Genomic DNA, 11553 nt, shown 5'->3' with positions numbered 1-11553 from the left:
CAGCTAGCAGGTTACTCGAGCGCATCCAAAGGTTTAACGTTTTACGAGCACAGCCATCATGACACAGGAAAGCGGTTTTTATTTGCGGAAAATTTCACAAAATTACTCTCTTATTCGCGCCGACCATTTTCCACCACACGCACTGCTGGTTGATATTCCTTTCAGCAGAACCGGTAACTGCATGATGAATGAGATCTCGATACTAAAAACCAAGTCATCACGCAGTTCCGACGGGCATTATGGTCGCATATAGTCTGCGCACGCACTCCGTAAGCATTTCTTCAGTCTGTGGGTCTTCGGGACATGTAACTACCTGGAAGTGATGTCAACATGCATTTTAGTTTGCCATTAAAACAATTTTAATATCATTTAATGTGTTTACTGAATATGCCCATGGGGCGAAATATATATTCCTGATTTATAAGCCAGGCTGATCCTGTATTTACCACAGTATTTACCATTAAAACAACGTTCGTTTGCGAGTAAGTAAACTTACCCTGGTTTTGCTGTTAATCTTCACTTCAATATCGTCGATTTCCAAATATATTTCGTCGTCGGGAACGGTTTCGCCGGGAGCAGCGATTTTGAAGGAGTTTTCACCAAACATGCTTTCCAACATCACCTAAAAGATAAGTACGACAATATCAACCAGATTCTATAGTGATATTATGCGTTGGTTGGTATTGGTACCGAATTAAAAGTTAATAAATATCCAATTACGCCGTTTTTTTGTTCACGATAGTGTTACAAAATTTGCATTGACAAAAAATGCAATTTTGCCACCTTTCACAACGGTGCTTCCGGACCTTTTATGATCACCTGAAGGCAACGTAATTTCGCCGCGTAATTTCGATTACACATTCGTTTGATTTCTGAATTGAATAAAACGCAACAACGAACGCAGTTCAATTTTATGCGCGAATATTATTTTTTTTCTCCGCCAGCCGAACAATCTTGGGCTTATTTCTGCTCATTGTGTATCGAAAACCATGCTCGGAAAAACCAATGCGGCTGGCCCCATCTCTTTGATTCTATATTAACCATGACAAAAAAACTGCTCACTCCTCTTAAGTTTTCTTGTTTCCTAGTCCTGTCAGGTTTACTTGATCCACCGATACGGATGGAAACTCTACGTCCGAATGCTTTTAGTAAAGCGAGGTGTGACAGATTACTTCGTTACATTGACGAAAGTATCCACTCTTAAAAATACTTTCCAATTCCTCAACGAAAAGTCAACTGCGCAACTGTGCCGCCGATTCTTTGAATTACGAGGTGTTAATGATGACCCCTGTCCCCTGGTGCTGGTGATCCTCGGGTTTTGTTTTTAGGACCCCTTTGAGAACTAAAGTCACTGCTATCGCCTTTTTCTACAGTTGGAGACGTCCGTGAATACGTAACGTTAGGTTGCAAACACTAACAGAGACCATCTCTTCTACAACCACTTAGTCGGCAAGGTCGACCAACATTTTGACGCTTTACAGTGCAGTTAGAGAAGTCCCTGATACTTTTTCGTCGCTGGTACCTCTTGTGCTACACCGCGCGCGCCTGTTTCATCAATACCTTGTAACGAGACCCAACAAGTTTACTAGAGTTGAATAAAAATATCCAATACAAACTTAACTGCGACGCAGTGGTTTAATCGAATAACCCTATATTACCCTTCGAAATAAAAATACCCTTAACCCCGAATAAAAATCAATTGTTACATTATCACCATTCGATTTGAATTTTCGCAAAATGTTCAGTGAAATGTGCATCAACTCTTCGACCCTCACTATAGAGTTTTACAGGCTTTTTTGGAAAACATTTGCGCGAATTTTACCTCAAGACGGTCTTTAAATTCCCGGTAGAGATCAGGTTTTGTGATTCTCTGAACGGGAATTTTTCTTGCTTGTGGGTCGGTGTCAACACGCAGGATGATTGCAAGCACGGCATCGGCGTACATATCGTTCACCGGGTTTGCAGTCCACTGCAAGAGTAACAAAACTGTGCTATTAGGTTTCTTCACAGCTTCCAAGACCATCAAAGGTTTTTAGCAACAAAACAATTGCAAATAAAACTGTCTGTTCAAAATCTTCTTGATCGTTTTGTAATCTTTTTAGGTGTTAATTGTACTCAACCAATAAAACAGATTTTTCTTTTTATGTAGAGTGGCCGCATACGAACTTGTAAGTGAAAAAAAACTGCAGTTCACTATTGCTTTTTTCAATTCGACGATTGAACTAAGAATTGCTGGGTGATGTTAAACCATATTTTAGAAAGTAACCAAGATCGGAACACCGATGTGATATAGCACGGTAAGTCAACAAACCTACCTCAAGAACCAACATGTTAAGCTCTTTAACAACAGTAATAGCGCTGAATATTTTAAGACCCTCGCGACCATTGGACATCTTCAGGGACACCACGTCATCGGAGAGTTGGTGAAGATAATATTTGAGCAAAGAAAGGGGAGCTGTAAAGGACACCGACTGACGCTGTGTGAGAACTGACGTCGAAAGATTCGTGTGCGCTGCGAAAAAAACATGCTTTATTAACACTAATTGATTTACCAACACATTAAATTAGGATAACAGTTCCCAACTTGCATGCTGTTATAAAGTGATGCACGACGACGCACACAATAAAAAAATGTTGACGTTATTCTAGGCGAATTCGCATGTGTCCGTGTTTTTATCCAACCTATGCATATTTTCATGATATTGACCTTTTTAGTGACAAATACCCTAACGATGGAAATAAAATCCGTAAAGGTACTTTGAAAATCGAGAAATGCGAGGACACTATAAAAGTAAGCTTGCTGCACACAAAAAATGTTAAAACCCATTAACAGTGTGTTATGAAGCCCAGTTACAGAGATTTTTATTTTCCATCATCCTCTTTTACCTGAAAGATCACTGGGTGCAAGTATATGATAGTTGAAGTTTCTTTTCACCAAAATTCCTGAAAGTTTATCCCCATGGTTTGGCCTCTTTATAGCTAGGTCACCCATCACTTTAGCCATCTTTTCACCCCTTAAAGTAAAGGAAGCACAGTTTAATCTAAGGTACTTTCCTGTGATTTAGTATTTGTTATAGGACAGAAAAAAAGACCATGTTCGCAAATAAGACTTACTTGAAATACAACTGCACCGATTCAGTGTTTTTTGGGTTGTGAATGTTAATCGATGTTTCAGGATCATCCTCGTATTCCCTGTTAAGTGCTGCCTTCAACCTGCTCATTTCATTTGCTTCGCCATGAACAAGAACCTGATAAAACAGAGGTTAACTGAAAAATGTAAATAGTTTATCACTAGTTTATTATCAGGAATTAAAACAAACATTTATCTTTCTAGAACTGTTACAGATTACAACTGAGTGTCTTACCACATGAGGGGGTTTCATAGCACGAACAAATTCAGAACATTGTCGATAATCAGCATGGGCTGAAAACGAAATATAATCAACTGAAAGTCGAAGTGGAAGTTTCTGACCAGACATGGAAAGAACTTCCTCTGGCTCACTTAATATGTGCTGAAAAACAATAATTTACCAAAAGTACAACCAATAATTCTTTTACAATATTTAATATAAGAAAGTATTTGTCACAGTTTCTTTAATAGCCAATGCTTTACTGAATTTATGTTCCATAATGCTGCGATGTTAATTCCAATGAATAATTTTAATAAAAACTGTCTAATGTGGTTTATACCTTTGCCAGTGTGCCCTCCACACAATAACCAGCAACTATTACACCATTTCTGTGGTCAGTGCACCAGCTTTCAAACAACTCCCTGGAAAGACCACTTTGCATCATGCCTGGTGATGCCATGACAACAGATGGTCCAACATCATCAAAGTGTTCCATTCCCTAAAAAGAGGCACATGGTTGTTTTAATTTCTAAATAGTGCCAGTGAAAAGGTACATAAAATAAAATTTCAAAAATCCCACTATCAAAATGTTTTGGCACAAAAAATTCCAGGAAAACATCAAAAAAAGATAACACAGAAAAATATTACACTAAAACCCACCATTAAGTACAACTACATGTGTAATACCTTAAGATTAGAGATGTGTTTAAACTGAAATGGATTTGAAACGTTAAGCTGCTTCTGTATCTTGTGGTTCATCGCATTGGAGTAGGTTTGATAAACTGCCATGCATTTCTTTGCTAGGCTTGATGCATAATAGATTGGAATATCATGTAGCTCTGGATGATTGGACCAGTAGTCGTCTTAAAAGTCAGTAATCAGTAAGTAAACTGCTGTGTCAATTGTTGTTGTGTATCACGAAATGTGAAAAAGCAAATATCACCTAATATAAGTAACAATTCCTGAGCCCTTCCAAGGGCAAAAACAGGAATAAGACACCTTCCTCCTCTGTTAACAATCTCTTGCACAGTGTTGGTAAATCGTGCTTCTCGTTCTTCTCTTGGTTCATGGATGTGAGTTCCATATGTTGCTTCCTACACAAAAAATTACAAAAAATAATTACACAAACAATTATGTTTATTAATTTTGGATATTATTAAAATCCGCGAAGATAGTCGAGAAACCCAGCTCTGTTTCTTATATGTCTAAAATTAAGATTATGTTTTAATGCTTACAAATTATTCTGATCATTATTTATAATGAATTAACAAGACTTACTGTTATGAGAACATCCGGTGTGACAGCAGGTATCTCAGCTGCCATCAAGTGTCGATCTTCCTCACGAGAATAATCACCAGTGTAAAGAACTCGAACCCCAGCAATTTCTATCATAAACATTGCTGCTCCCAAAACATGACCTGAATGCAATAAAATGTTTTGAAAATGGAGAAATATGTTTATATATAATGGTAAAATAAAAAAATTGAAAATGTCCAACCTGCATGGTAACACCAAAACTTTATGCCATTCACAACCTTTTCCTCATGAAAATTGATAGTCTCTATCCTAGACATAGAATCCTCCAAATCTGCTTCAGTGTAAAGCTGATCTTCAGTGGATATATTGCTGAACAAGAAATTAAACATATGGTTATTGATGTGAATTTTCGATAATTTCATTCCTCATACCTGACTTTAATATAATCAGATAACAGCCATCTATAGATTGCCTTAGTGGCATGTGTCATAAACACTCTACCTTTGAAAGGTGTTTTTTGCAGAAACCAAGGCAGTCCACCAGCATGGTCCAAATGAAAACTATGTAAAGATTCTACTGTCAGTGGATTTTGGAACTGAATAAACTTTGTATATTGCTTAGTACTTACTGAGTAACAAGTAGCAAGTCAATTTTTTCTGGGTCTGAAAAATCTAGGTAAGGTAAACCTGCTAACCCACTGATGCCTGGATGAATTCCACAATCTAACTGTAACAAGTTAGCACAAGTGAGTTGTACATTCACCACAGACACAATAGGAAACTTAAACAAAGATTAAAAGAAAAATAGTATTGGTAGGTCCGTAATTTCCATCGAGGACTATTATTCACCGAACGTTGATTGCATACATGCTATTGTAGATATTTTTTGTATATTTATGCATCACTTAACTTTCTCACATCCAGATTATAGCCTAATTGAATTTTTGTTTATTGCATACCATTATCTTTTTTTCTTTAAATTCCAGAAGATGACATGATCTCCCAACCTCTTGGCCAGCACCACTAACAAAAGAAAAATAATACTTGACTTGCCACTGTCAAACACAAGGTGTATTGTACACTCACAGTGGTGTTATGCGCAGTAGGTCACTATCAGAGTGTGAAATCTCAGATTCCTCCATTGCTATCAAACTTTGCAAATGTTTGCATAAAACCAACTACAAAAGTGTCAAGAAAGATAAAATATACAAAAGGCAAACATGTTGGGATGGTTAGTGACTAGTGAGGGTATTTTCATGCAAAACCATGTTTACAATCAGCATAGCTCAGTTTGTTCCAAAAAGTAAATTATTTTATCAAAGCAGTGGCCCGTGGCCTAGGTTCCACTTTGCGTTTTTAAAAATATCTAGGCCGTACCATATTCTGACGCAATTCAAAATAAACGTTTTGCCAAAGTGCACATGTTATTTGTTGCAAAGCAATGTTTTGTACTGGTGTGCATACATACTACGGTCCACTCATTGGATATTTTTTTCCAAATATACCGTGACTTGGAAAAACATTGGCGTTCTTTGGTCTTGGTGCCCTTAGCCTCCTCATCACTCACACTTTAAAAAATCGCTGTATTTTATCAGAAAAACTCTATATCTGGCCAATGATGGAGAATTTTGTTTTGGCGAAATATGATAATTCTAATTTAGGCCGTGAAAAACCACATTACGTACGAACGAAAGACAGCTTATCACTATATATGGTTGGAGATTTAGTAGCCTGCGCATTTTTGTAAGGCAATTGTAATTCCTGTAAAGCAAGGTTATTTCCAACGTAATACCCTGCAGGATCGCTGGTTGCTACATTGGAAATTTGTCTCGATGATGCTGGCGCAATGAGTCTCAATGAAGGTCGGCTTGACCTTCTGGCTAGTTGCCACCAAATTGTCTGTCCACCTTTGCACTCGGCAGAGATGCGATCAGGTGGTTTAAATTGAATAATTTTACATAGAATAGAATCGAATAATCTGAAAGACGAAAGCGTTGTCAGTGATATTGTGAGAGAAAATGCGGTGGGCTTGTATATCCCAGCAAACACACAACGTAGTTTCGACGTTCGCAACGTCGCTGGAAAGTTGGTTGCATACCACGTTATTTTCAAACTAAACGTCGTAAAAAAGTTGGTAACACTGACGTTAGTAATGAACGTTGCCTTCACCAAAAAAGTTTGTCATAAATAACGTAAGGAAAACGTTCACTATGTACGTTAGATAAAAACCTGAATGCAACTATTTATGTACGTAAATTTTAACGTAACTGGAACGTAACTTCGAAACGTTTTAGAAAACCCCAAATCGACCATATTTGCACGTAATTATTGACGTAACCCAGACGTTGATTTGAAACGTTTGATACAACCCGAACGCGACCACAATTGCACGTCAATGTTAACGTAAGAAAGACGTTGATTTGATACGTTTCGATACAACGCGAATGCGACCACAATTGCGCGTCAATGTTAACGTAAGAAAGACGTTGATTTGATACGTTTCGATACAACCCGAATGCGACCACAATTGCACGTCAATGTTAACGTAAGAAAGACGTTGATTTGATACGTTTCGATACAACGCGAACGCGACCACAATTGCGCGTCAATGTTAACGTAAGAAAGACGTTGATTTGATACGTTTCGATACAACCCGAATGCGACCACAATTGCACGTCAATGTTAACGTAAGAAAGACGTTGATTTGATACGTTTCGATACAACCCGAATGCGACCACAATTGCACGTCAATGTTAACGTAAAAAAGACGTTGATTTGATACGTTTCGATACAACCCGAATGCGACCACAATTGCACGTCAATGTTAACGCACGAAAGACGTTGATTTGATACGTTTCGATGCAACCCGAATGCGACCACAATTGCACGTCAATGTTAACGCACGAAAGACGTTGATTTGATACGTTTCGATACAACCAGAATGCGACCACAATTGCACGTCAATGTTAACGTAAGAAAGACGTTGATTTGATACGTTTCGATACAACCCGAATGCGACCACAATTGCACGTCAATGTTAACGTAAGAAAGACGTTGATTTGATACGTTTCGATACAACCCTAATGCGACCACAATTGCACGTCAATGTTAACGTAAGAAAGACGTTGATTTGATACGTTTCGATACAACCAGAATGCGACCACAATTGCACGTCAATGTTAACGTAAGAAAGACGTTGATTTGATACGTTTCGATACGACCAGAATGCGACCACAATTGCACGTCAATGTTAACGTAAGAAAGACGTTGAATTGATACGTTTCGATACAACCCGAATTCGACCACAATTGCACGTCAATGTTAACGTAAGAAAGACGTTGATTTGATACGTTTCGATACAACCCGAATGCGACCACAATTGCACGTCAATGTTAACGTAAGAAAGACGTTGATTTGATACGTTTCGATACAACCCGAATGCGACCACAATTGCACGTCAATGTTAACGTAAGAAAGACGTTGATTTGATACGTTTGCGATACAACCCGAATGCGACCACAATTGCACGTCAATGTTAACGTAAGAAAGACGTTGATTTGATACGTTTCGATACAACCCGAATGCGACCACATCTGGATATGAAAGTCTCCAGCCCATTACGTAAGTTAAAGTATCCCTGTCATACACCAACTTCCCGAAAGGTGAAAAACAAGAACAATCTCTTATCAAAGCAACTTTAGCGTTGTTGCACATGCAGCTTTATAGTTCTGCGGATATCCACTCCTTTAAAAGAATTACTCCTTCGTGAAATGCGGTTTACAACTCACTATTTGCACTACTATCACTCTGTTCTAACAAAGTGTAATCAAAATTCAAGGTTTTTTTGTAGCGAATCCCGTGCTCCGCCTTTCGTCTATGTTTGTCAAAAATATTTCCATTGGCAACGCAGTGTAAACGGGAAAACAAAATCGCCAAAGAAATTTTTTATTTGTAATCTCAGGTTCTTGGGTGGATGCGTCTGCGTCATCGGGGCCTTTGCATTGGCAATATTGGTAACCACATATAGCTTGAACACAAATCTAAAATCAGTACGGTATTTCCAGCGAAGTAGGGGTCAGCAGTTACAATTTAAATGCAGGTATTTCGTCTAAATACAGTGCTTCACACCAGGCTGTGGTGAAAGAAAAAAAAATGTATTTCTTATCGGAACGATTGAGTTTGTACGAAAAAATAAATCCCTGTGTTTTCCTGAGAAGTGGGTAAGATTTATCAAATAAATAAACATAGGCTACTTTTAAACTTTTTCCAGAATGGCCTACCAGCGGAATTTATTTTACCGGAACAGCGTACCAGCATGCTTTCACCAATGACACCAGGGTTTCTCAAACTGCGTGTCATTAAACAGGCTCTAGGTATGCCGCGAAAGTTTCACCAGATACTACATGTATTTAATGAACCATGCCCACTTGGTATTACAAACATGGCGGAAATCCCGGGGAATAGGACGCAGGGGACTTGTTCCCCCCCAAATACCATAATTTTTAATGTTTGGTGTTTGCATTTCCACAAATATTTAAAGTCGCTTTCGTTGGAACATTAAGTTATTTAAAAGAAGCGTTAACATAGCCCATCATTTGTCGCTCTGTAAAGGTTCACGTTTGTGCTTTATAGTCTTAAGTCACCATTGATGTCGTATAATATGACATCACAGTCATCCATTGTTGTGACATAGTGTCATTGTTTGTGTCCTTCGCTTTAACTCGAAGTGTGTTATCACACTGTTTGCTCATTTTGTTGTAACAGAAAATGTGAAATTATGGTTTTGGAGACTAAGCTTAAGAGGTTGTTGTTGTAACAGTATAGTTTGTTTTGGTGTGTCGGAAACTTTACAATCCAATGGATCCAGGTGTGGGATGAACCCACAAAACCACTACGACAAATAAACCGAGTGTTTGTGTGCGGGGCCGGCCTGTTAAAACAATCACCACGAAATGTTTGTTTTTAAATGCGATTTTTTTTTAATTTAAAATATTTTTCATTGACAAGAAGAAATAATGAAGCAAAAGACAACAAATCTACATCAACAAATATCACAAGAATACAAAACGAAAAAATAAAACACGTAACTGGAAAAAAAACATTTTAACACAACTCATGGTGGTCAACGGCAAGCATGGGGTATGTTGAATTTCGGACGTTTGTCGGTAAGGTCTTTAAAGAATGATTTTATGTCGTTTGCTGTCACAACCTTGCCTTGCCTGGCAAACTCCTCGAGATATTCATGAAGATGCCCTTTCATTTCGTTATAACTTTGAAGCATTTCTACTTTTTGAACATGTGGCATACCCTTCAGTAAGCTAGTAGCATCTCCAGTGAAAAAATCTGGGTTGATTTTACCTTTGTCTTCATAGGCCTTGACTGTGTCCTCTTCATCTAGAATGAAGCTTACACCCAAATCTTCATATTCCTTTTTGCATTTCTTGCAGTTGCAAAGCACACTTCGCCAACGACTGGGCCAGAATGTGGCACCTTTGATGACAACAGATCTAGCATGCTTGACCCGACATATACCTTTCAACAGCATATTTGTGGAGGATTGGCCTTCATTTGAATTATCAGAAAGCACTTCAACTTCCTCACTGTCTTCTTTTTCTTCTTCTTCAAGCAGTTCATCAATGTCCAACTCCTTGTGAGGAATAACTTCAAAATCCTTGGGGGCCACAAACACACTTCTGTACTTGTGCAAAAAAGTGCATTTCTTTGTGCAGTCAAAACATACCATCTCCTCATAATCCCCATCCTTTGGTGCAGTGGTTGCACCAAGGTGGCGCCCATGGAGCCAATCCTCACACACAACACATTGAATCATCACATCTTCCACCTCATCTTCATCATCTGGATATGGTCGGTGACAAGTGCAGTATTTACCATGAAAATTTTGGTTGTACTTGTTTTTATCATTTGTTACATCCTTCTCGGAATAGAGCTTGCACTTTAAATCAGGAAACTTAGAATTTCCACAATCACATCTAAATGTACGCTTGGTGTAAAGCTCATAAAGTTCATGATCTTTGTGACATTCAAGAGAACAAGCTAGGCAGATGCCTGCTGGAGGCCCATCAGGTTTGGTACATGTGCTGCATGCATACAAAGCTTGCCTATTTATGTAACCCTTAGGGTAAGTACATGCTTGGTCATCACTTCCACCAAGTACAGCATTTGCAGTTTCCTGCATTTCGTCATCGTGATCAATGACATCCTGCAGTGAGACAGAATCTTCATCCTCAAGTTCAACTTCATCAATCTTTCGTTTTTGAGACATGTTTTTTAACTGCCTAACTGGTGTATGATGAGCAACTATGTTTTACCTAGGAAAATCAGTTTACAACATATTTAAAAAGAAATACCTACATATAATCTTTAGTTGGCCTATAGCCTATTGTTGGTTGTTAAAAGTTGTTGAAAAGAAATCAAAATACACAGCTATAATATTATCTGCTTTACTTTACTGTGGATAAAAATAAATTAAATTTTTCGAAAACAATGAATTTGATTGGTCTAATGTTCACATTATTTTCAACCATTGTAAGAACATCCTCCAATTGTTCAGAAAATTAATCATAAATTTGTCAAAGGTCACACAACAATCCGCCGATTGTACTTCTGAGTCACAGTTTATCCCTATTATAAGTTAGTCACTTCAAACGCAATACTGTGCACATCGTAATTACTCAGTAAACGACTGTTCTCTGCACTGCACAAACTTTTCCAGAATTTCCACCAACTTAGCTTATCCCGCGCAGTTGTTTTACCGCCAACCTTCCATGACGTAACAATTGTTTGGTCTCCTGTCATGACATGACTAGGCCTGTACAAAGGATTTTAATCGAACATTTCTATCACTAACAAATACAATTAATAATATATTAAATTTCTAAGTGAATAAAAGTTATAAAAGAACGTAAAAGCATTGGAAACAAAAATAA

The 11553-nt window shown here is 38.0% G+C and overlaps 2 protein-coding genes across 2 annotated transcripts; both read right to left on the bottom strand.

The window, feature by feature from the left end:
* Positions 1-74: 74 nt before the first annotated feature.
* On the bottom strand, positions 75-5780 carry LOC145911137 (cleavage and polyadenylation specificity factor subunit 3-like). Its single transcript, XM_082998387.1, has 16 exons — positions 5693-5780; positions 5566-5629; positions 5236-5333; positions 5039-5167; positions 4849-4976; positions 4629-4768; positions 4294-4444; positions 4038-4213; positions 3691-3849; positions 3366-3512; positions 3115-3248; positions 2887-3014; positions 2316-2512; positions 1823-1969; positions 497-622; positions 75-313 (listed from the first exon to the last, which is right to left on the bottom strand). The coding sequence occupies exons 1-16, from the start codon at positions 5746-5748 to the stop codon at positions 218-220; spliced, it is 2076 nt and encodes a 691-aa protein (XP_082854513.1). The 5' UTR covers positions 5749-5780; the 3' UTR covers positions 75-217.
* Positions 5781-9573: 3793 nt separating this feature from the next.
* Positions 9574-10941, bottom strand: LOC145911422 (putative E3 ubiquitin-protein ligase UBR7). The gene has a single exon (XM_082998748.1). It carries the CDS (start codon positions 10887-10889, stop codon positions 9729-9731), a length of 1161 nt encoding a protein of 386 aa, XP_082854874.1. The 5' UTR covers positions 10890-10941; the 3' UTR covers positions 9574-9728.
* Positions 10942-11553: the final 612 nt, after the last annotated feature.

The sequence above is a fragment of the Ascidia mentula genome, chromosome 8 (genome assembly GCF_947561715.1).
Source record: "Ascidia mentula chromosome 8, kaAscMent1.1, whole genome shotgun sequence".
Classification (NCBI taxonomy): Eukaryota; Metazoa; Chordata; class Ascidiacea; order Phlebobranchia; family Ascidiidae; genus Ascidia; species Ascidia mentula.
The sequence above is the reverse complement of the archived record's forward strand: the minus strand, read 5'-3'. Positions and strand labels throughout refer to the sequence as shown.